General features: G+C 38.9%; 1 protein-coding gene, 1 long non-coding RNA gene and 1 pseudogene across 2 annotated transcripts; 2 read left to right on the top strand and 1 right to left on the bottom strand.

Annotated features, from left to right (window-relative positions):
- Window positions 1–4,490: 4,490 nt before the first annotated feature.
- LOC140937752 (torsin-1A pseudogene) lies at window positions 4,491–7,032 on the bottom strand (annotated as a pseudogene).
- An 812-nt stretch (window positions 7,033–7,844) lies between these two features.
- On the top strand, window positions 7,845–9,171 carry LOC140938813 (torsin-1A-interacting protein 2-like). The gene has a single exon (XM_073388341.1). The coding sequence runs from the start codon at window positions 7,884–7,886 to the stop codon at window positions 8,571–8,573; it is 690 nt and encodes a 229-aa protein (XP_073244442.1). The 5' UTR covers window positions 7,845–7,883; the 3' UTR covers window positions 8,574–9,171.
- A 6,043-nt stretch (window positions 9,172–15,214) lies between these two features.
- Window positions 15,215–18,951, top strand: LOC140939039 (uncharacterized). Its single transcript, XR_012165599.1, has 2 exons — window positions 15,215–15,877; window positions 18,316–18,951. It is a non-coding gene; the product is annotated as an uncharacterized lncRNA (long non-coding RNA).
- Window positions 18,952–26,500: the final 7,549 nt, after the last annotated feature.

Raw genomic sequence — 26,500 nt, 5'->3', positions numbered from 1 at the left:
AAACAAGACAAAATTAAAAATCACATTACCTGTGACTCAACAAACCTAACATAATAAATGATCCAATGTAAAAGATGTAAAAAACAATATATAGGTGAAACTAAATGGCACACTTTGTGAACGCTTTAAAAAACATAGACAGGCAACAAACGAATCCACTCCACGCAAACATCACAGCAGCAGCTCCTTCCCACTTTAATCAACCTGGCCACTTGATCGTAGCCATGGAACTTATTCCACTGGAACAACAACCCACCCTCAGCATGTCACGCCGTAAGGCAAGAGAAGCGTGCCTCATAGATAGAGGCGAAACCCTGTCACCGGACGGTCTGAACCGAAGGAATGAACATTGAACTGTTTCTATTTCTATTTTTATTGTATAACATTTACCTTTATATTAGTCTTTCTAGTATTAATAATTGTAGTTAATTATTAACCACTTATGTAAATTTTAAATTCAAATTTTAGGAGCCGTTAAAAGATATTTTTCTCTTGGTATAGCTCTGGCCCTGAGGAAGGCTAATATTATTTTGTTAGCTGAAATATTGGCCATAATAAATTAGCTCTTTGCCGTAGTGCCAGCTCTGCATCAATTTTTGTTTTATTTTACACTTTGAGGGGCGTCTGGCTACAGTATCTCTTTAATTAGAGATCCGGCAAGAGGAACCAGTCAGTTACATTTATGCGTTGCATGGACCTCTGCATTCAAACAGTTTATCCTCTGGTAGTCTGCAAGCGCAGACCTATTTCTGGTCGTTGCTTCTCTCCACCCAAAAAGTAAGCTGTAATGGTGGAGTTAAGCGATGACTGGAAATACATGCATGTCTGCATTCATAGGATATTCCACTAGATGCCCTGAACTTCTTTTTGGCTAAAACCTTCAGTCTTGAACAGTGTCAGGAAAAGTGGACACTGCTATGTCTAGTTTCAAGATAAAGCTCTTCAAAGCACTGGCAATTACAAATACCTCCCTTTCCCTTTCCCAAAAAACAAAATATGCTGAAGTCCAACTGGATATTTTCTGTTCTTGTATGACTGAACAACATTGACCAGGGTGAGGTGGGGGGATAGGGTCTTTGCACAGGATCCTTTATCCCCAGTCTGGGGTTCTGTGATGAAAGTGCAAAATTCTTCTGTCTTTTAGCTTTACTTGTTGGAAAAGGAACTTAGGGGCTGGGGACACTGACAAATGCATTAGCCAGGCTGCTCAGTAGAGGAGTTATCAGTGAGCATATAAGACGTTTCCTTAAGCTGAGTCACTTTTTCACACAATTGTAAATGGCAACAATCACTGCCTTTATAAGTTATTACCTGCACTACACGAATTAACTTATTAATTAAGGTGTGTGCGCCCTTTTAACATTCTTTATTATCTTTTCATGTCTTAAAGCAACTAACTTTTAGGTTAGAGTTTTCGAATTTTGCAGCTTGTATTTCGATAACTTTTTTTAGCATCTGATCTCTTGTTAGCTTTTTTATTCCTTTTTATAATTAAGATAGATTAGTTAATGTTTAGATCTATAATTTAATTTTTGTAATGTAAATTCCCAATTCAGTTTTCAAACTATGTATTAATGAATTAATAAACGTTAAACTTCAGACTGTGTGTGTACTGTTTGTGGTGGGCGGGAAATACTTTTCAGATGAAACACAGATAATTGTTTCTGAGACGGGGCTGAAACAGAATGTGGTGTTTAACTCTTTTTTCTGTTTTTCATGTAATTGTGAGAGACCAAGGGAGATTTACCTCACTTATTGATAAAAGCGGAATTTTTTTAAAAAAAGTCACAACATACTAGATGATGGAGCAGAGTGGGTGATATGATAAACCTCTGGTGACAGTATTTATTTCCTGACATACAACGATGAAAGCTGGATTTTTTTGCCTACATTGTACCCCATGAAAGATTTTTTTTGTCAGTGTAAGAATTTTTTTTTTGCCTTGCAAGGATTTTTCTTCTGATGAAATCAGTCTGTAGGATACATATATATATATATATATATATATATATATATATAAAAAATCAAAAAAATATAAAATCAGTCGGGGTCACTTACCTTTTACCTGCCACTTTGTTTTTTCTTACAAACTTGTGGTTGCGTTACACGTCATGTTATATATCAACATAGCGATAATATCTGTGAAATTAAACTAAGGGTCTTAACAGTGGGATGGGGCATTGTGAGAAGTCAACTTAATCCATTCTGGTGGGTCCTGAGAATGCATTAACATAGCGATAATATCTGTCAAATTATGGGTGTAGATGAAGGTCATTAATTTTGAATCATTCTAAGAAAATATTGTTTGAGTGTTTATATCAGTGGCAAGTCCAGACCTTGAAATACAGGAAGCGCCTGCCGCCCACTCGCTCCAGCTCCGCCCACTCATCCAAACCATGATTTTAGGTGGGGAACTGGCGGGGGATCCTCAGTCTCAAATAAATTTTCTTGGCCATTCGAGTCTCAGCTTAGCCTAAAAAAGCGGGGAGGGGGGGGAATCCCCTGGATCCGTCACTGTTTATATTTGCTTTCTTGTTTTTTTTTCTTTACAGCAGGTAAGATTGCTTTCTGCCACAAGTTATGAACTCATAAAAGGAAGTTTCTTTACTGTCAAACTATCAGGAAACTAGTTAAAACTATAATGCATTCTCAGGACCCACCAGAATGGATTAAGTTGACTTCCCACAATGCCCCATCCCACTGTTAAGACCCTTGGTTTAATTTGACAGATACTATCACTATGTTGATATATAACGTGACGTGTAACACAACCACAAGTTTGTAAGAAAAAACAAAATGGCAGGTAAAAGGTAAGTGACCCCAACTGATTTTATATTTTTTTGATTTTTTATATATAAATATATATCTATATGTATCCTACAGACTGATTTCATCAAAAGAAAAATCAAGAAAAAACAAAATGGCAGGTAAAAGGTAAGTGACCCTGACTGAGTTTATATTTTTTTTGATTTTATATATATATATATATATATATATATATATACTTTGTACAAAGGAGAATGGACTACATATGTTGATTTTAATCCTTTATTGACATGATATATATATATATATATATATATGTATGTATCCCACAAACTGATTTCATCAGAAGAAAAATCCTTGCAAGGCAAAAAAAAATTTTACACTGACAAAAAAATCTTTCATGGGGTACAATGTAGGCAAAAAAAATCCAGCTTTCACCGTTGTATGTCAGGAAACAAATACTGTCACCAGAGGTTTGGGGAAAAAAATTCTTACCCAAACCATATCACCCACTCTACTCCATCATCTAGTATGTTGTGACTTTTTTTTAAAAAAATTCCGCTTTTATCAATAAGTGAGGTAAATCTCCCTTCTGTTCAGCCCCGTCTCAGAAACAATTATCTGTGTTTCATCTGAAAAGTATTTCCCGCCCACCACAAACAGTACACACACAGTCTGAAGTTTAACGTTTATTAATTCATTAATACATAGTTTGAAAACTGAATTGGGAATTTACATTACAAAAATTAAATTATAGATCTAAACATTAACTAATCTATCTTAATTATAAAAAGGAATAAAAAAGCTAACAAGAGATCAGATGCTAAAAAAAGTTATCGAAATACAAGCTGCAAAATTCGAAAACTCTAACCTAAAAGTTAGTTGCTTTAAGACATGAAAAGATAATAAAGAATGTTAAAAGGGCGCACACACCTTAATTAATAAGTTAATTCGTGTAGTGCAGGTAATAACTTATAAAGGCAGTGATTGTTGCCATTTACAATTGTGTGAAAAAGTGACTCAGCTTAAGGAAACGTCTTATATGCTCACTGATAACTCCTCTACTGAGCAGCCTGGCTAATGCATTTGTCAGTGTCCCCAGCCCCTAAGTTCCTTTTCCAACAAGTAAAGCTAAAAGACAGAAGAATTTTGCACTTTCATCACAGAACCCCAGACTGGGGATAAAGGATCCTGTGCAAAGACCCTATCCCCCCACCTCACCCTGGTCAATGTTGTTCAGTCATACAAGAACAGAAAATATCCAGTTGGACTTCAGCATATTTTGTTTTTTGGGAAAGGGAAAGGGAGGTATTTGTAATTGCCAGTGCTTTGAAGAGCTTTATCTTGAAACTAGACATAGCAGTGTCCACTTTTCCTGACACTGTTCAAGATTGAAGGTTTTAGCCAAAAAGAAGTTCAGGCATCTAGTGGAATATCCTATGAATGCAGACATGCATGTATTTCCAGTCATCGCTTAACTCCACCATTACAGCTTACTTTTTGGGTGGAGAGAAGCAACGACCAGAAATAGGTCTGCGCTTGCAGACTACCAGAGGATAAACTGTTTGAATGCAGAGGTCCATGCAACGCATAAATGTAACTGACTGGTTCCTCTTGCCGGATCTCTAATTAAAGAGATGCTGTAGCCAGACGCCCCTCAAAGTGTAAAATAAAACAAAAATTGATGCACAGCTGGCACTACGGCAAAGAGCTAATTTATTATGGCCAATATTTCAGCTAACAAAATAATATTAGCCTTCCTCAGGGCCAGAGCTATACCAAGAGAAAATATCTTTTAACGGCTCCTAAAATTTGAATTTAAAATTTACATAAGTGGTTAATAATTAACTACAATTATTAATACTAGAAAGACTAATATAAAGGTAAATGGTATACAATAAAAATAGAAATAGAAACAGTTCAATGTTCATTCCTTCGGTTCAGACCGTCCGGTGACAGGGTTTCGCCTCTATCTATGAGGCACGCTTCTCTTGCCTTACGGCGCGACATGCTGAAGGTGGGTTGTTGTTCCAGTGGAATAAGTTCCATGGCTACGATCGGGTAGCCAGGTTGATTAAAGTGGGAAGGAGCTGCTGCTGTGATGTTTGCGTGGAGTGGATTCGTTTGTTGCCTGTCTATGTTTTTTAAAGCGTTCACGAAGTGTGCGTTTAGTTTCACCTATATGTTGTTTTTTACATCTTTTAGATTGGATCATATATTATGTTAGGTTTGTTGAGTCACAGGTAATGTGATTTTTAATTTGTCTTGTTTCTCCTGTGTTGGTGAAAGTGAATGATGTTTTTCCATGGTTAATGTATGGGCAGGTGAGGCAGCCATGTCTGGAGTTGCAACAGAATGTGCTGGCAGGGGTTTTTCAGTGTCCTGTCGTTGTTTGTGAGCCTCGCACGAACGAGTAGGTTACAAAGGTTTGGTGAATGGCGGAAAGCGACGACAGGTACTTCTTTAAAGATGTTTCTTAAGCGTTCAGTGGATTGCAGAATGGGTTGTTTCTTGCGGAGTGTGTCATGGATGTTAGGTAGAGCTGGATTGTAGGTACTGGTAACTGTAAAGGGATTCGGTGACTAATGTATCTCTGGTGGCTGGTTTATTCTCTTTTAAGGCTTCATTTCGAGATACCTGTTTTGCTCTGGTGATTTGTTCTTTTATGAAGCGTCTTTTGTAGCCTTGTTTTATAAAGTAATTTTCTAGTTCAGATGATTGGGTTTCAAAGAAATTATCCGTGGAGCAAATGTGGCGTAAGCAAAGAGCTAGGCTGTTTAATGTGATATGGGTGGCTTGAAGAGTGCAGTAAGTATTAATGTTTATCTGTAGGTTTGCAGTAAAGATCAGTTTCTATTCTACCATTGTGGGGTTGAATGTTAACATCTAGGAAAGGGATAAACGTTGTTGAGCATTCACTGGTGTTTGTTGTTGAGGTACTTTACAAACTCGTTCAGTTTATCTTCACCATGTGTCCAAACCATTAAGATGTCGTCAATATACCTCAGCCAAAGATATGGGTTGTCAGGGTAATTTTGTAATGCTTTCCTTTCGAAATCCCCTATGAATAACTTAGCAAATGCTGGAACCATTTGTGTGCCTATAGCTGTACCATGTTGTTGTATAAAATGTTCATTATTGAAGACAAAATTGTTCATGGTTAAGATCACGCGGATGAGATCACATATATATGGATCGATTCTGTAGGAACAGATGTGTCAGTCCGTTGGCTAAGAGCTATTCTGCATGTGTCGATTCCTTTGTTAGTTGGAATGTTTGTGTATAGAGAAGAAACGTCAAGGGTGACAAGTATAGCATTGCTGGGGAGGATGTCAATTTTTTTTCAAGTACGTTGAGAAGATGGGTCATTTTGGAAAAAATTAACACAAAATTTTTCTTAGCCTAGTTAGACACCCATTGTTCAATGTCTTGTAAAAAATGCCTGGCCTGGGTTGGACTGTACTCAGAAAAATCAACCCACACCAACGTCTAATCTAATTCATGATAAAGTCAACTTTGCTCGATACTTTCTTACAACCAGACTGTGAAAAGACCTTTACGTATTCTGGGAAGTATAATAGCTCATCTGCAATGCTGTTAACGAGTTGTTCAATAACTGGATGTCCTTTTTTTTCCAAGTCTGCTTTAACACACATTTTAACATGAGATCTCTCCAAAGGTAAAAATGGGATAAAATAATCTATAAGATTTTTCTCAATGAGCGATGAATGCCAGAAACCACCTTTAGTGTTGAACTCACCAAGGTTAACAACCTTGTCCATCTCTTTAATACCAATGTCTTCTCTCTTCTTTCCCTCTTTCCAGTGTCGGAGGACTGCGTCATTGATCAGATGACCTCCCGTATTGCTCAAAAATATAAAAATACTTCCTCGAAAGTCAACTTTGTCAACATCAGGGTAGTGGTCTAAGTAGGGCTTTAGTACATCTATGAGACCGATCGGCATTTTATCCATTTCGTCAAAAATGAACAACGACCTTGAGCACTTTGACACTGAAGTAGAAACCAAACTACGCAGATTTCGTTTATAACGTTCCAATTCCGACTGGTGTGGGAAATCATGTGTGGCAATGATTTGATGGACAAATTTACTCTCCATTCCCTCCTTAAAAATATGCTCAGCAATGATCTTGCTAACAAAGTTTTTCCCAGATCCAGTCCAGCCGTTAAAAGAGAGTGCCAAGGCTTTGCTCGGCCATTTATTATTCAGATGTCCAACTATTGCCTTAATCACTGTCTCGGTGACTAAATGCTGTCCAAACACGCGTCGGCGTAGAGCTGGCTGCAAACCGCTGATGTTCGCCGAGATCCATCTATCTGTGCAACATTCTTTAAAACGACACCACACTCTTGGCGCCACATAAGCCAAAGATCCCAACACAGCAGTCCCGGCGGCAGTTTCGACGATGAATGTCATAACAAATGGAGTAAAACACAACAAGATAAATGGCAAAAGCATCCCACTCTTCGCCATATTGAAGCCAAATTGGAGGCGATGTTTCCAATGGATTTAATAACTTAAATTTCTATTGGTTGAGGCAATTTATTCGCCCCTGATTTGACCAATCTAATAAATCCTTAGAAAAGACAGAGTAACGAGTCGTTTCCCACGCGGAATGCGGAAAAACCGGGCGTCCTCGCTTGTGTTTGCTTTCCAAGATAACGTTGCTGCAGTGAAGGTGGAGTTTGGAAATTCATCAGAAGTATATTGGTCGATTAAATGGCCTCTAAAAGACCTCCTATAAAGAAAATGCCTGCAAAAAACGGTGGGAAAAATGCTCAGGAAGATATCGCTTCGCCCAAAAATAAGGCGCCCGACGTAATCGTTCCTTTAGCAAAGGATAGTAATAAGCTTAGTTCGAAGGCCGCATCTTCCGATGGTATTAACCTTAGGGAAAAAACAAAGAAGGAAAATAAAACAGCAGGTGAAGAAAGCTCTCAGGACATTTCATCTGATGGAACGCCATATGGTCCACCGCCGCAAGCTCAGAACACAACAAACCCAAAACGTGAGTCCGAACAGGCCAGCGAACGACGTCAAGTACCTAGCTCAATGGACAAACACCACGTTCCTATCATCCTTTTAATCGTTGCATTTATGTTAATTATCGTGGCTATCATATTTTGGTCTCCAGAACCTGAAATAGAAACGGATTTTGACTTTCCCAAGATCTTTGCAAATAAGATCGTGGAACTTCAGTCTTCTTTCACTAATCAAACTGACCGGTTCTGGCGGATCTTAAAGAACCGTGGTTTGGCACATCTCAGAAACGCCAGTCCCCCTCAGCCACTAGTATTGTTACTAGCTGCACCCCCAGCTGCTCATAGCACTGTGGAGTGTTTTGCCAGGAAGCTTGCAGAGGCATTAGACCCAAAACACAAGAGAATGTTAGCTACAATTGATGGAAGAGAAGAAAGGAATTACCCTGGTGAGAAGGCTAAGAAGAGGATGGATGATTTACTAATAAGAAGGTTTAAGAATGGCCACAAAGCAGCACTTATCCATCACTTTGAGCTCCTCCCGCCCCCATCACCTCTGTTGTTCTACTCATATTGCGATGATCAGAATGCACCAAATAAACATGTTGCGATTATCTTCACCGTACACTTGCCTGTAGAGCCAGATGCATCTTTAGAACCCAAAGAAGCAGAGGGAACAGTTGAGAAGTACCTTGCTGACGAAGTTTGGGGAAAAGAAGATAAGGATGCTGTTAGAGCTCTTTTGAGCCGAGTTGCAAACACAGTGGCTCTTATGAATGGTGAATCTAGTAGTTTAGCTACTTGTTAACTTGTTATATATGAGACAAGATTTCATACATTTTACTCATCCAAGTACACTGGCCAGTAGGTGCCGGCAGAATCCAATCTTAACCAGCCATTACAACCTATGCCTTGGTCAATGTAGCAATTTCAGACAGACAGCCAGTAGTGATGTTGAGCTTTTCATATTTTTAACTCACCCTAAAAAATTTTGGTAGCTGTATCGTTTTTTCTTGGTTTGTCTCTTTTCTGCAAAATACGTTTAGACATTCGTACAATCCACTGAATTATAATTATCAGACCTATATCTGTCAAATTCAAATAGCCATTACTTGCTGCTGTTAATCTGAAATGGTAGCCAAATGCACCCCCTTACTTTTGGGTAGAGCAGGGGGAGAGAGATGGCTTAGGGGGTGGAGACAGCTAACATTTTGGACAAAAAAATTTATATTCTGATCCATCACTGTCTATCCTAGTGTGAGTTGACTGAAACTGAGGTAATACCAGGAAACAAAACTTAAATAACTCTAGATTTTTCACTGAAAAACATTGGATGATATCAACAGCAGTACTGTATTCACCATTTTAACATAGACCATAGTCCACCTTTGTTGCCCCCAAAACTTTGCTTACCTTTGTTTTCAGTTTCTCCTGGGTATTACAATCATCCCAAGAGAAATCAAAGACAATGGTTATGCAAAATTTGGGGGAGGGGGGGGAGTGTAAACAAGTTGCATTATGGTCTGTGTGAAAAAGGTGAATTTTCTTTCTTTAGTCTGTGCACCTGAATGGGTACATGGGCTAAGTAGGAGATACTGTTGCATCAGTGCGTGTCTTTCTTATGGACTTGAATTTTGTAATCAGTTTGTCCATTTCTTTTAAAATTGAGTACCCTTATGAGATGTCATGGTAGTATGTAACATTAGCTCAGACTCTATTTTTGGTCATGAAGTAAATAAAATTCTGGCAGCTGGCATGGAAACCATCTAAGAGAGTAAGACAGATTGCACAGAGCTGCTAGAATTAGGGCTGATCTCAGGTTAAGTTGAATCACAGTGGAGCTGAGGTTAACCTTGCCTTATCTGATTACCTATTTGATGGATGTATTATTGTTCTCTCACATAATTCTAGATAAACCAAGTTAGTCTGCCACAGTTAATCAGCATTTGACCTCCAGCCAGAGAGTATTCATACTGATGCATGGCTGAGGTACAGAATAACCACCTTAGCTGCAACTTAACCCTTGGACGTACAAGGGGTATGGACGTACAAGATGCCACCCCCTCCTCGCCTCATAAGGTTTTTCTGAGTTTTTTCCTAGAGGATAAAACATTAGTACCTGACGTTTTCAGTAGCTTTTCATTCATCCCTCGCGCACATTTTGAGATAAGTTTAGTGACGGTCAGGTGCTATGGTTACAAGCTATGACATCTTAAGTAGTAGGTGTTCAAGCCAATTTTGGGTGAAAATACATGTTTTTTCAACTTCTTTCAACAACAAAAGTAAATCTTGTGGCTAAAATCATGCAAAGTGCTTATTTATGAGTTATTTTTCATTTAAAGCACAAAAAAATTACCATGTCTCGTGGCTTTCTACCTGATTTCTTATTCTTGGTAAAATTCAAGATGGTAGCCAAGATGGCAACCATTGTTGGTGACATCAAAGGCCTCCTGCAGGGCCACCACCCTTAAAATATACCTCATCTTGTTAAGAAGATCAAAGGCTTTCCACTAATGGTAAAATTGTTTCAAAATACTGCAACATATCAAAACCTCCAGGGAGGGGTTCCATACCCCCCCCCCCCCCCTGTACCACAGTGGGGGTGTGAATTTGCAAGTACGTCCGGGGGTTAATAAATCCACAGACCCTGGATGTTTATTGTTCTCTCACATAATTCTAGATAAACCAAGTTAGTCTCCCACAGTTAATCAGCATTTGACCTCCAGCCAGAGAGTATTTATACCGATGCATGGCTGAGGTACAGAATAACCACCTTAGCTGCAACTTAACCCTTGGACGTACAAGGGGTGGGGTGGATGCCACCCCCTCCTCGCCCAATAAGGTTTTTCTGAGTTTTTTCCTAGAGGATAAAACATTAGTACCTAACGTTTTCAGTAGCTGTTAATTCATCCCTCGTGCACATTTTGAGACAAGTTTAGTGACGGTCAGGTGCTATGGTTACAAGCTATGACATCTTAAGTAGTAGGTGGTGAAAATACATGTTTTTTCAACTTCTTTCAACAACAAAAGTAAATCTTGTGGCTAAAATCATGCAAAGTGCTTATTTATGTGTTATTTTTCATTTAAAGCACAAAAAAATTACCATGTCTCGTGGCTTTCTACCTGATTTCTACTTCTTGGTAAAATCCAAGATGGTAGCCAAGATGGCAACCATTGTTGGTGACATCACAGGCCTCCTGCAGGGCCACCACCCCTAAAATATACCTCATCTTGTTAAGAAGATCAAAGGCTTTCCACTTAAGGTAAAATCGTTTCAAAATACTGCAAAATATCAAAAACTCCAGGGAGGGGTTCCATACCCCCGCCCCTGTACCACAGTGGGGGTGTGAATTTGCAAGTACGTCCGGGGGTTAATAAATCCACAGACCCTGGATGTTTTTACAAGGGTCAGGAGCCCGTAATCCAGAGCGAGCAACTTCCATTCACTTATATCACGGCATTGTCACAGAAAAAAGTGCCATTTTTACGTGGAAAAAAAGTGCCATAAAATGTGTCTGAAAATGAACTGGTCCGTTAAGCGCCATGCCATAGGCCTAGTATCGGAGTTGCTCACTCCAGTTTATGGGGTCTTGTAAGGGTTAGTTTTAGGGAAATGGTAATAACTCTTTGAAAAAATATGTATGCTCAAACGCCATTTTCACTGAATAACACTGAGCCTGCAAGCAAGCTCTTAATTTTCTTCAACTGTGATCATATTGTCATGTAAACTTCATTTTTCTCTGGTTATGTAAATATACCTCGTCTATTAATATGTGCAGGTGTAGCCACTGCTTCCCTCAACTAGCTCTTACTTGCTGCAGGCAGCGCACATTTTTGTAAGATTTATATGAAGAATCAATCAACTGAACAAAGTGGAATTAAAAACCAAAGTAGGGGGTATTGAAAAAAGTCACACTTGAGCTGCATACCAAAGGAGACTTGGCTTTGCCCTTTGCTTCACCTCTCTCTCTCTATCACCACTTGCTTTGCTGAGCACTCGAAATGGAGAGCTTGCTCACAGAATACTTACAATACTGAGTTCTGTTTCCAGTGATTTGCTGATTGTTTTCAGGGCTTGAAAACGTCCCTTCCAGTGGCCCAGGACAAGTAGATTTATTTGCTATGTAAGTAACTTTTAAATCTTACTTGCTAAAAGGGAAGGGTACAGGCAAGTCATCCTCTAACAAAATCAGTTCCTTAGATGAGCAAGAAGTGGCCCCAGGCAAACAAAATGTGACAGCTGCTTGCCCATAGGACACGCTGCAATTCAAGTTTTTTTTTTCGAGCCCAGCATTTTGCCCACTGGGACTCAGCTTTATAGAAGTTATACAGTTTGTATCATAAGCTTGTGCCAAGTTCATTTTTAATCTGCTTTCATAAATTTTCAGATCAGATCCTGTAACTGTAAAATACCATTATTGTATGATGGGTGTACCTAAGTTTGGAATCTCTCTGTATTTATTTAAAAGAGCTGAAACGGAATAAATGTCTTCAAAGAAAAAACACTAATAACTTACAGGGTTCGTGTTATAAAAATGATATAGAGGGCCGGGGCACTCACAGTTAAACAGTATTTTACGTTGCCTGCGTATTCAGACAAGCTTATGTCTTGTCACGCATTTCCCTGGAGGATCACTGCGTGACAAGCCAAACAAACGTTGCTGTAGGAGGTTACTTCTCATGCCATATATCTTAAAGGTATCTTCTAGGACTATGTAAAGCTTGTTAATATGATATGTTTTTCGTGGTTATTTTGCAGACCTTGACTTATTTTTATCAGTTGCCAATATCTCTTTGATAATTGTTAAGCAGGCTCAGTTTGTAAAATCACACACCAAAAACAAAATCTCAAAGGTTTTCCCTTCCACACAAACAAATAATAAATGCCATGTAGCGAAACTTAAAGATGTCCCAGGACAGGCGACCCAAACTCAGTGTGTGAGTTTAATGAGTAACACATGTAGTTTCATGTTGCGTAATTTAAAATGGCCGTGAATATAAAGGATTTGTATGGGAATTCAGGTAAAAGATTCAAATTGATAACTACTCGCTAGAATGTTCAATAAAATACAGCTTACCGTATTTACTTTGCTTGTTTTTGTTTGCTGTGTGGTTATTTTTCCGATCCATTGCGATTTAAGCGATTTCCTTTAACCCCGAGTTTCCACTGTAAGAGAAAGGACAAGGCTTCACAGTCCAGTTCGGGATACCCCATGCGAGAGGCGAAAAATCCTCAGCTTGAAATGGCCAAGCAACAACAAATCAAACGCCGAATCCAAGCCAATATGTCGTTGTTTCATTTCAACTCATTAGCCGAGCAATCCGGCCACTGTAACCGACGCCAAGCGGCAGTTTGTTTTCCAAAATCCAAGCCAAAACGACGCCGAAGAGGCGAGTGAGTACATTTTCACCACGACACACGACCGTTGCAAACCCGCTTGGTAACCCTGCCTCCGCCACAAACTAAGCCTCACTGGGGTATCACCAGTGGTAGTGGTCGTCGAGGGAAAACAATAGAAATGGGGCGGTGGTGGTGGTGGTGGAGGGAAAACAATAGAAAGGCGCGGTGGTGGTGGTGGAGAGAAAACAATAGAAATGAGGAGGTGGAGAAGGGGAATAAAAAACATTGAGGAGGGAAAATAATAAAAATTGTGGAGAAGGGAATAAAAACATTGAGGAGGGAAAATAATAAAATTGTGGAGAAGGGAATAAAAAAAATTGAGGAGAGAAATAAAATTGAAAAGGGAGAGGGGTAAGTAAAACATTGTGCGCAATGTAAAAAAAAAGGATGGCTTGCTTTCTTTGACTATTTTAAAGGGGCTATGTCACCCCACACGCATGCGCGAGCCAATGAAAACAAACTTGAAAAAGACGGCCCAACTTTTTCAAGTTCTGTCGGAGATTTTGGAAGGCTGTTTTTATCTGTCTAAATCTCAGCCATCGTTCGATAGATAGCGAAGTTTTGTATTAAGAATCGTTCTATGGTGATTACAGAATAATTTTTTGGCGTTATTTTGAAATTGTTTGCCTGTGGAATGTTTTTACGTGGATTTACTGTGACCTCTTATCAGCGGCCGTTGTAATGGCAGAGTTAATGACGGCTACTCCACAATGAGCGATGGAATCTTTGATGGAGTCTTCCCTATAGTTCACAGAACCTTTCTATTGAGTTATTTTAGAGGCTGCTGGCTCTTGGATTTTTCTTGTGCTCAAAGTATGTGGACATATAATGAAGCGGCTATCGAGTTGGCGGCGGCCGTTTTTTGTAAACGATTACAAGAGCATCAGGCCATGAGTTTCGTGACGAAACTAAACTCCTGGCGAAGGAAACATTATAAAATTCGGTTAGATTCCTTCTTGTTTTTATCTGGATTCACAGCAAAGATAAACACGACCGTTTGCTCGTCCAGATTGTTCTCAACGGACTTAGAGAGGCATGTTAGTACGAGTTAGATCCTGTAAATGTCATGTTTTTGAACTGTTTGTGTTCGAGCATATTTTTGGAAAATAGCAGAGTTTACTTTCCCTTTTTATCAACGGACTGCTTATAGTGGAGTAGTATACCAATGATGCTTGGTTCTGTTTTTCTCGACGTCGCAGTAATTCGGCACGATCGAACAATTTTGCGCGATAATGTATGTTTCCCTAAGATCAAAACAAAGACTTGATGTCTCTTGTTCTATCAGCATCTAAATTATAAAATCACTACCGACAGACAAGTCTAATTGTTAATGGTTTGAAACAGTCTTGGTCTTTATCTTCGGTCTAGCGTCTTTTGTAGTTCGTTTGTAAAATACAACTTCGATCAGCCTGTTCGATTTATTTTGTTGAATAAGACAATATGTTGTTGTTGAATTTTTGTTTGCGCTCTATTTTATAAATGGCATGCGTTTTTACTTCAAAACTACAAGTAAAATTGTCGTCACAATTTTATTCTTGATCTAGCATAACCAGAGAAAAAACGTTCCGTGAATTCTATCGAAATATCCCTTATCTAAACCCATTTCGCTTGTTAACCTCTCTAAGTTCGGAGCCTTGGACGTGACAGAGAAGATGGAGAAAGTCACGCGTTAAAAACAATAGAATTTTGACAGTTGAAAGTAATTTGCATAACCTCAGAGCGCACATGGAGAAAGTCACGCGTTAAAAACAATAGAATTTTGACAGTTGAAAGTAATTTGCATAATCTCAGAGCGCATGCTCTCCAGCTGACATAGCCCCTTTAATAGATTTCATTCAAATCGCTGTGTATTTGACTCTTTTTGTTTTAAACAGTATCTCGTGTCTGATTTTATTGCTAGCAATTATGAGTCGCGTGTTTAATCAATTGATCCTTGTTAAGTTATTTGTTTTATACAGGGGGGGGCCCACGACTTAGCGAAATTTCGTGTACCGATGATCCACCGATTTATGACATCACATCCGGTTGCAGAGTTGCTGCTCTGTTTTCGCGCGAAGCACAAAGGTGGACGCCCGATGCTATTTGGTTTCCTCGTTATTTTTACCCACAGGCTAACGGAATTATGTATCTTGAATGCCGAGAATATTAAGAAGGTATATAGCCGGCCTTTCAAGCAAATGTCATGACCAAACAAAGAAGTTTTAGTATTATTTTAACGAAAAATATCATGTAGCTGCGTGGAATGTCATGGCGAGTGTTGCGATGTTTCAAAACGAGTGTCGTTAACGTTTTTCGGCTGTTGCGGCCTATGATTTAGAGAAGTCATCAATCAAAATATAATTTCCTGAGCGGAATAGAATGGGGAAAACGTCTATGGCCACAGTTTAAAGTGTTCACCGCTGTAAGGCTGGATCACGCCCCGTAAAGTTGCAGAAACTTCCACTCAACTGCATGGTTTTGAGGAATGTCATGGCGACTCTTTCGCTGTTTGTAATCGAGCGTCACTCAAGAGTTTGGCTTTCGCGGCTTCTGATTCATCAAAGTCATCAATCAAAATTGCCTATCCTGAGCGAAATACCGTTGAGAAAAAGCTTATAGTCACAGTTTAAAGTGTTAACAGCTGGAAGGCTTTGTAACTCGACGTAAAGTTGCTGCAAGGGCTCAGTCTTCTGCTGTTCGAAGACCCTCTGTCATGATGTCGCATAGATAAGGTTAGTAGGTTTGCTGATTTTTCTTTTAGTGTACGTGAGAGAATTACAAGGAGTGTAGAGTAGCGAAAAATTAGAGTTATTCAATGTTAGAGCGTGAGCTTTTAATAGTTAAGAGAATTAGATAATTTTTTAAATGATTGATGAAAGGGGACTCCTTAAAGAACAGGTGGTTACTATTAGAAAAGGGCAGTAAAACATCCGAAAGAACTACCCTTTTTCTCACAGCACTCTCTACTGGATCTCTAAAACTGTATTTTATTGTGTAAGAAACACATAAAATAGAAAAAATGTGACAGAGAGTAGACCGTTTGCTTTGGGAGGTGGTGCCCCAGGAGAGGTGGAGATATTAAGAGGGCCTACACCAAGAAGAACAATATTATAACAAAAACAATAATCTTGTTGATCAATTATTATTACTAGTAGCCTTTTTTGAGTACGATAGTATACCAGAAAGATACCACATGCCTGCAATTGCTGTGATCATAATTTATTGTTTTAGAGGGAGGCATGCAAGGTTTTTGCTTAGGGGATTTTAGGGGTGGTAACAGCACACCTACACTGTCTGACAGAGTGCATTGTTGCTTATGGGGGATTGTGAAACTTAATGACAGCAAACTTAATTTGCACAGATAAGCAAAATTGCATTGCCAGTTATTTTCTCTTTGTGTGGTAGAGGATAGACAGTTCAATTACATGTGAAGGACTGGAAGTATATTTTTTGCCAATTTTCCCTCGCCGAGCCTTAAAATCCATATTGTAAGACAGTTGTGCATAAGGGATATTTGCATTATTTGATTCTAGGATCCTTAAAAGTTGTAAGGAAAGGGGGTCTTCATAGCCAAAACAAACAAAAAGTATTTTATATGAAACTTGAATAAAATTTCTACCTGGTAGGGAGTTGTTGGGAGAAAATGGCCTCCCTGGAAAAAGGAAGGATATTTTTTGTTCTGTAATATGAAAATTTCATCTTAAGACTGGCACTTTTTGTTACTAGAAACAATACATGTAAGCAATGGAACCAAAATTCGAAGGTTACTGCAATAATTCACTTCAGTAGAATGGTTTTTCTGTTTCCTAATAACAATGTTTTTACTCTGTAACTTTTTAGTAAGGTTGACAGTGGTCTTCTTTTATTACAATGTTGAATGGCATACCTGAGGGGGAGGGGTATGTACCTGTAGCTGGTGGGGCAAAAGGGAGTATCCAACAGAGAGTTCAAACCTTTTTAGGACAAACAGTCACCCAGTGCAGCTTTGAGTGAGCCAGTGATCATTTTTTTTCTTTTGGCCATACATGGACAGTATTTTTATTTTTTGCTTTATACTTCAATTTAAGTTTTTTCCTGTGTTTTGGGTATGAAAATGTATGATAATGAGTATGACACAAAGGAAACTAAAATTATCCAGGGATAAAATTGAACCATAATAATAATGATATACAGCTGTGTATAATTAGTATGTATACAACAGTTTTTCTTCTAGTGTTAAAGGAAATACTAAAATTTTATTCACCTACTTTATTTGATTGATCAATGATATTATTATTGTTCTAAAAAAAAAAACATCAAAATATTTTCAATAAATTAAGTGTATGAATTTTAGAAACATGCAAACCAGCCCTGAGACATTCAAGCTGTATTTATTTCCTTTTCCAAAAAAATATCCACATTCCTTGTTATTGACTAACGTCCTTTGATCCTGTATTTGGCTCAAAATCTTAGTACTTAGATTCACAATGCATTTTTGATTCTTTTCCAGTATCTACTGAAAAATACAGTCAAATATATACCATCTCTTCTTAGTTGTATCCTTGACAACAGGCTTTCAATGCAATGTTCAAGTTGTTTTAACACACAATCCCCCAACAAGTGAAGGTCTAGGAAATATTGGGTAAATGTAGATAATTATAAACATCTTTTTTGTGTCAAAAAGTGTTTACACTCCTATTTCAATCTTCAAACGGCTTGATTTGCATAAAAAGAGTGTTTTTTTTTATTATTCAGTAGCTCTCAGCTCAAGTTCATATCTTGATCCCATCAATGTATCTTCAGTTTTTACCAGAGGTTTCAGTGGTTTCAAAACAAGCCAGTGACCACCAGAGTTCCATTGATTGTATGTTGCCAGCAATTCCAGTGCCCCCAGCCTCCAGATTCGGCTGCCTACTTTAAAACATTTTGAAACCCCTGAAGGTTATCTACTGACGGTGAGCTAGTATAATTTTACAAAGGAACCCTACCAAAGGATCAGAAAGCCAAGCCAAGTAGTGTAGGATAAGACTGATCATCTCAAAACCCACTCCATATTCCATGGCACATACCTGTATAGAAGTACCATAACCTTCTTCCTGGGTGTTAACGTAACAGTAAAGAGGGGTTTCAGGTGTAGCCTCTTGTCTTTGTTTTATTTTTCTGATTTGCTACAACCTTTGCTCCTCTGTAGGGAAAGATGGTTTGGCAAGAGAAAAGCAGAAGACAGTTTGATCAAAGGATTTATTAATTCACATTTTGCTATTCCATCTGTTAAGAGGATTTTCTAACCAGGCCCGGGTTGCTCGAAGCATGGTTAGTGCTAACCAGCGTTAAATACCATGGAAACCTATACATTTTGATACCTCTTAACCAACGGTTAGCGCTAACCAGGCTTTGAGCAACCGGCCCCAGATCATTAAAATAGTCTGGAATTTATTAAAGCTGAAAATAAAAATACATGCTCTTCTTGTGGTTCCTTTAAAAGACAGCCTTAAATAAATTGCAGGTCTGAAAAATGGAGTTGTAAATAAGCTCATCTGGCTATGTTAATTTCATCAAATTTAATTACTAGTAAAAACCTGCAACCAAGAACCTGTATTTTCCCAAGTTAGCCTAAACAAGTCAGGTTCTTAAAGAAAAACTAATTAGCACAGATTTAGGCTATTTAGGTTCAGTCTCAAATAGGTCCTTATTTTCTGAAAAAAAAAATACTTTGTAGCTTTGAGCTAAAAGTATTTAGTGGCATTCAGCTCTTTCCTTAGTATATGTAAAACCTGTACGCCATCACATTGCAGTCAGAGTAATAATAAATATTATTAGACACCTATGTCTCAAAAGAGGACCCTGAATGTTGACTTATCTTACTTTCCCAAGTGTACACTGTGCAGAAGCTTTTTCTAAGAGATTTTATAAATAATGGTAATAGGACTGAGGGGAGTCCAATTCAGTCTGTAATCATACAAGTGTTACAAACTTGGACAACGGCGAAGCAGGAGTCAGATTTGCTTAATCGTGAGTATGATTACAGATTGAATTGGACGACACAGAGTCCTGTTACCAATTAATAATTATAACCGTTACAATTTCCAAGAAAATAGATGCATTCCTTTTTGGTGAAAGAGTGTTTGTTCATACCAAATGTCCAAAGTAAGGGAAAATATCACTGGTGGAGACACTGCCTAAATGTTGCATATTCATCCATTTTGGATTAATCCCCAGTTTGTTTGGGTAAGTGATTGTTGCTATGGTTATCATGATAACTTCTGTGATTGGTGGATTTAGCTGAGTGCATTTAATATGACTGGCTAACATAACTGTCCGATTACAGGGAACTATACACAATGATTAAAGAAAAATAAAGCAGTTAATGCACCAATCAAATTTGAGGAAATTGTAATGGTTATGATTAACAACCTGTTTCAAATTTGAGTGCTCTTTCATAAAGACAGCCTAACTGGAAAATTTTAGCCTGACAGGTTCTTAAAAACCAGTTTCTCAGTTGTGGATTTTTCCTGTATCCTTGTTGAGCGTAATACTGCACATCACTATGCTGGGTGTCAGCCAATCCCTTTTTTGTTTCTCCATGTCAATGAGGTCAGATAGGGATTTACATTTGGTCTTCTAGACCATGTTGCCTTTAATAGAAAGCTTTCTTCTCCTAATCAGGATCATATTAACCATCCTTTACTCTGACTGATTAATTGAGGGATGAAGAACACTAAGGGATGAAGTTGTCATAACACAACCACCAACTCCTTTCCACAGGAGGAACAGAATGCTTAGGGATGGAAAATAAACATGAGAAACTGACTGAAGTATAGAGAGTATTCACATGACGTCACGGTGGCCATATTGGTGTCCCAAAACAATGAAACAGAGACCATGTTGGTGTCCCAAACTAATAAGCCAAGTGAGTGAATACTCTGTTAAATTCTAGGTTAGTTTGGTTTCCTATAGTTGCATCTAGGGTGTTTGCCTTCGTATCTCCAAGGGAAATATGTGCAGCACAGCCCCCCCCCCCTCCCCCAGAAACCTTGATTTCTTCAAAGCTGCTTAGTGCAAGATCATTAGTTTCAGTCTTTCCTGTGAAGTTTTTTAAGTCTTACAAAAAAACTACAGTTAACACAGTCGTCTGGTTAAAATTTGCTGATCCCTGACAAGAAAGTGAATGTCAGGGAAACAGACACTTAGCCTTGAGGTCCTTGAAAGAGAGTTGGCATGTAAAGTCAAGAAATGTCTTACCAAGGACCATCTTCGAAGCACACTACTGTACACTGGCCTAGACACTGTCAGAGGATTCCATCTAAACAGAATTGACATCCTGAAACAGCTCAACATGATTTCAGTGTCTTCTGTTGCTGCAGATTTTCCATGAACCAGAAAAGTGTATTCCTCGAAATGTCAGCATTCTTCCTTCCTTTTAACTTATTTGACAGTGAGTTGTACTTAACATTAATGTTTTATGGCTCTGTAACAACATTTCTGTCCTCATAGACTTTCACCTCTCTTTACGAGTTGTGTGGTAGATATACTTTTTAATCCTTCTTGATATTCTCTTGTTTGTGCTCTTCTGTCATCTATTTTTGTCTTCCCAGCTAAGCAACATAAAATACATAATTTAAACATTAATGCCCAGAGGACTAGCCTGTGCCACAGACAGAACTAAACTTCTGGTTAAGTCCCCTTGTGAGACAGCACTGAAATCCTGCTACTGGGCACCCCGTGGCCCACCTGTGAACTAGCACTTGCATATGTGCTATGATTGGCCTCTTAAAAATACCATTATCAGTGTGCCAATCAGGTTGAAAGGAATATCGAAACACATTGTGATTGGCAGCCCAGAATATTGGCACGGCTTTGCAGATGTTACTAACCGGCAATAGATTATGTCTGCGACACAGGCTACACTGACAACCAGACTTACAGTGTAGGATTTTTAAATATATATTGTTTATAAATTCAAAAGTAAGCATATATTGAAGTCTTAAAAAATACACGAAATTCATTTTTTATACCTTAGATAATCGTCAGATAAAATAAGGTGCAGTACAGCATTATGAATGACCCTAACTGACACTTAATTCATAGCATGCAATTTACATCAAGAAATACAAGTAATTACCAAGCCAAAATATGTGTTTTGCTGCAGGGAACTTCTAACGTGTTCTAAAGTAACCAGACCTCTTATTGAGTCTCATATTACAGCTCTAGTGATCCCTTCAGACCTTCAAACCTCTAAAACAGTTAAAACAACTGTTTTGTTTTTTCACTTTAATTTCATCCTTTTTTGATTTACTAATTAATTACATAACTATAATCACTGTAAATCGTAGTGTTTTTTTTTTCAACTGTACAAGTCAAGAACCAATCAACACATGTTCGGGAGCGATACATTTTTAAATAAGTGTTGTAGTTATCAGTTAAGATAAGGAGTAATTTCGAACTAGTCATTTTGACAATATGACTTGTAGTGCATAAGGGTTTCTTTTCTGGTGCGTTACACTTGCAAGCTTAGAAAAAAAGTAAGGGCACAAACTTTCTTGATTTCTCTCAGATAATGACAAATTGGACTACTTTTGGGCTTAAGGCTTGTTCTAAACATAAATCTTCAAAGGCAAATTAAATGCTAAAAATCCAACACTAACCTTCGAGAAGCACGCAACATGTGACTATTTCGAAATTAGTTGAGTAGAGCTTTCAGCAACTTTACGTCGAGTGGCAAAGCCTTCCAGCTGTTAACACCTTAAACTGTGACCATAGGCTTTTTCTCCATGGTATTTCGCTCAGGATAGGGTATTTTGATTGATGACTTCTGTGAATCAGAAGATGCAAAAGCCAAAGTCTTGAGTGACGGTCGATTAGACAGAGAACGACTCACCATCACATTGCTTAAACCGTACAGTCGAGAAGAGCTTTCAGCAACTTTACGTCGAGTGCCAAGCCTTCCAGCTGTTAACACTTTAAACTGTGACCATAAGCTTTTTCTCTACGGTATTTCGCTCAGGATAGGCAATTTTGATTGGTGACTTCGATGAATCAGTAGCCGCGAAAGCCAAACTCTTGAGTGACACTCGATTACAAACAGCGAAAGAGTCGCCATGACATTCCTCAAAACCATGCAGTTGAGTGCAAGTTTCTGCAACTTTACGGGGCGTGATCCAGCCTTCCAGCGGTGAACACTTTAAACTGTGGCCATCGGCGTTTTCCCCATTCTATTCCGCTCAGGAAATTATATTTTGATTGATGACTTCTCTAAATCATAGGCCGCAACAGGCGAAAAACGTTAACGACACTCGTTTTGAAACATCGCAACACTCGCCATGACATTCCACCCAGCTGCATGATATTTATCATTAAAATAATACTTAATCTTCTTTGTTTGGTCATGACATTTGCTTGAAAGGCCGGCTAGATACCTTCTCGACATTCTCGGCATTCAAGATACATAATTCCGTTAGCCTGTTGGTTAAAATAACGAAGAAACCAAATAGCATCGGGCGTCCATCTTTGTACTTCGCGCGAAAACAGAGCAGCAACTTTGCAACCGGATGTGATGTCATAAATCGGTGGATCATAGGTACACGAGACAAGTACCAGGCGCTATTGGAGTCGTGGGCCCCCCCCTGGTTTTATAATAATACGTCAAGGTTGCTCCCTTGAGGTTTTTCCTGTAGAGCTAATTTGTATTCAACTTTGGGCTTGTGAACTCGCATAGTTAACGGTTAACTGTGCGTGAAAAGGACAAGACTTTCATTTCCTCGAGATAGAACGGAGAAAACAGTTCTGTAATAGTCAGACAAAATTGAAATAGAGAACTTTCAGCTCCACTTTGTGTATATGTGCTTGTGTTTTGTTTACATATCTGAGTTTTAGCGTTAAATAAGAAGAAGTAAACTTTATTGAAATGAAGAGTTTTCAACTCCTTTTTCTGTAGGTGTCTTGTTTATATGTCTGAGTTTTAGCGCTAAATAAGATATAGGAAGCCGTTTCTCGCGTTGCTAGGTGATCGCTTCTCTTATTCCTATTGACGTAGTCAGCTAGCGTTAAAAATTCGGTAGCGCATTCCTTTCGTCGTCTTGGGAGTCAAAAATTGCCTTGTTTTTTAACTTTCCCGTATCCCGAGCCCGTCCCGAAAAAATGGTGTGATTTTTATTGGCTGCAACTTCGAATCACGTGCAAGTCAGGTTGGATTGCACAAGCAGAAAAAAGATACTGCGTCAGCAAAGAAGGGAAAAGTAAGATTACAGCGTAGCTCTAGGAGGACGACGAGTAAAGGCTGTGCACTAGATCTAACAGCGCAAGACTTGGCCTCGGGCGACTGAAAATATTGTCTAGATGGCCCAGCCGGGCGACTTGCTGGTGTTGGTTTCTTGTTTCTGTTGATTTACAGTCAAACAGCTAAGAATGTCTAGAATTTATTACTTGCGAAATCGTAGCTCGCTCGGTGGGTTCACGGCTTAAAAAGAACGCTCCGCTCGCTACGAAACTCTTGAGGTCGACTTGTAAGTAGCACGCGTTGTATCACAGGCGGCCCAGACGTAGTATGTGTCAGTGAATGAATATATTAATATTCACATGGACAAATTAATGCGATGAGTCGTCGAAACTCCCATGGACCAAAATAGTCCAAAAGTCAAAATATAACAAAACAAAGCTAAGATACCTTCAACTGAACGTATCCTTGTCTTTCCTGGCCGGTTTAAGTGGCATTTTGTTGAGTTTTGAAATTGTAGGTACTATCCACTAAAGAAGAATTATAGGCTGGCTACAAAACAAACAGGCCATCTCCACGCGCCTTCACACGAAGCGCTATAAATTCGAGAATAATCGACGAATCCGCTCCAAATAACCATCGGCTAATCTGCAGGTAACGTGTGCTCCTGCTTCTGGCTCGCTTGCTAAACAAAACCCATCGCAACTGCACAATAATTGCTCGCTCATCAACAACCACTGTTGACCTTTACGCTTCGATATGACCGCAAACGACCAGGTTTAATACGCGACGTGAATATTCAAGCCTAGCGACCGCGTTCGCGCAACAATGCAGCACTTGCTTTGGGAGGGATGGTACTATTGCTTCTAGGTCAATCGACTGACCGAAGGTTCGCTGCGTTAGTTTTGAGCAGAAAACAAAAGGCGATCGCGGGACTGTCCGTAAGTTTTCAACAGGGCAGCCCTGGTTTTCAAGTTCGAATTCTTCTAACGTTCGCTGTCTCAGCTGCTGTCACATTGTTTGTCCAGCCGCTTGCATAGGTTCTTGACTCTACCAGACTTATTTGCTTAGATTAACAACGTCTTACTCCATAATATGTTGTCCAAACTGGTGAAGGAGGACGAGAATTTTCTGCCCAGGAAAAAGGCAAAATCTGGCCCCCGCTATGCAGCTGAATAGAAGATACAGCTGAAGATATCGTAAAGTAAAATTTATGTGCGCGATATCTTTTATTATTATTATTATTATTATTATTCTCAAAACTCAGTGGCACCCAACGATGATTTCCCCCTAAATGCATTGAAAACACATTTAAGGTTGTCCAGAGTACTTTTGATCGCAAAATGCATTCTAAACAGCGCTTACATAAATTTTGTCAGGAGGGCTAAAAGCGAGGGTAATGATTTATAGTTTGCTCATACTAAATATAAAATATATCGTGTAATGCCAAGCGGAGAAGGCAATGAGACAGGGCCACCCAGCGACTGTTTCCTCAAATGCTTTCAATTGAAAACACTTTTGTAGCTATTCATAAAGTACTTTTAGCTCTATAGAAATGCATTCTAAGTGGCGCTATAAAATTTGCATCTCAGTGTTCGGCCATTCTAGAGGAACTTGAATCTTTTCCAAATTACGAGGAATTCAGAATTATTTTCCCGAAAATTTTAGATGCAATTTAACGTATTACGAAGGAGATAATTTTTCAGATACCTTCTTTCATCACATTTTTGAATCCGAAAAGTTTAGGATTCCATTTTACTCTCTACGAAAAATAGCCTAACCCGGTGAGAGAAATGTGAAAAATTAAAAGTTGGATGCCCATGACCAGAACTGTGAAAAACATTAATAGGTCTAATTGCAGCACACTTTCTTGTACATTTCCTTGCCGTTGATTTGCATGACTGCAAGGTGAAACGTCCAGAAAACTTCCTGGTTTTCACTTTTTATGGAGGAAATGTGGTACATGTTCTTGTTCACTTTTTCCACTGCCGCTCATTTTTTTTTTTAGCTCCGCTATAAGATTCGTATCTGTTCGGTGCTCCTTGGGCAAACTGGATCTTTTTAAAAATTACAAGGGCTTCAATATTATTTTCTCGATTGATTGACCTGGAAGCAATAGTACCATCCCTCCCATAGCAAGTACTGCATTGTTGCGCGAACGCGGTCGCTAAGCTTGAATATTCACGTCGCGTATTAAACCTGGTCGTTTGCGGTCATATCGAAGCGTAAAGGTCAACAGTGGTTGTTGATGAGCGAGCAATTATTGTGCAGTTGCGATGGGTTTTGTGGAGCAAGCGAGCCAGAAGCAGGAGCACACGTTACCTGCAGATTAGTCGATGGTTATTTGGAGCGGATTCGTCGATTATTCTCGAATTTATAGCGCTTCGTGTGAAGGCGCGTGGAGATGGCCTGTTTGTTTTTACCCTGCGAGCAGAGGCTACATTTTCGCTGCATGAGCTGGCGTGCGAAAAGTAGCTACTTTTCGCACACCAGCTCATACCGCGAAAATGTAGCCTCTGCTCGCAGGGTAGTTTGTTTTGTAGCCAGCCTTTAATTCTTCTTTAGTGGATAGTACCTACAATTTCAAAACTCAACAAAATGCCACTTAAACCGGCCAGGAAAGACAAGGATACGTTCAGTTGAAGGTATCTTAGCTTTGTTTTGTTATATTTTGACTTTTAGACTATTTTAGTCCATGGGAGTTTCGACGACTCATCGCATTAATTTGTCCATGTGGATATTAATATATTCATTCAGTGACACATACTACGTCTGGGCCGCCTGTGGTTGTATTGATGTTCAAAGGTATTGATGTTCAAAGGTCGTTTCACGTGAATTCAGATGTAACATAATCCTTAACTATGAACGTGACAAGCTGCACAGTTTTCGATAGTAACAGCTTTTCATGATAACATTGAAATTTTTCCTTCAAATTAGGATGGTTCATTAGTTTTCTAAACAAATTGTTACTTTTGCTCTGACAGGCGTAAAGTACGGTCGGCGACGCAAAACAATAGTTTTGTATTTTGAAAAATCGCTGAATAAACACGGGAGTCGGTCTTTTCTGTTTGTTAAATATTTTTACCTTTTTTCACTGCTGTGTCTGCGAGGCTAAAACATAACTAAGATTGTTATTCCAGTAAAATACGATGTATAAAAAAGA

The sequence above is a fragment of the Porites lutea genome, chromosome 5 (assembly GCF_958299795.1).
Source record: "Porites lutea chromosome 5, jaPorLute2.1, whole genome shotgun sequence".
NCBI lineage: Eukaryota > Metazoa > Cnidaria > Anthozoa > Scleractinia > Poritidae > Porites > Porites lutea.
Note: the sequence above shows the minus strand (reverse complement) of the source record. Positions and strands in the feature narration are given on the sequence as shown.

Coding starts and splice junctions, on each gene's coding strand:
- LOC140938813 (XM_073388341.1), top strand. CDS start 7,884: ATGTTAATTATCGTGGCTATCATATTTTGGTCTCCAGAACCTGAAATA.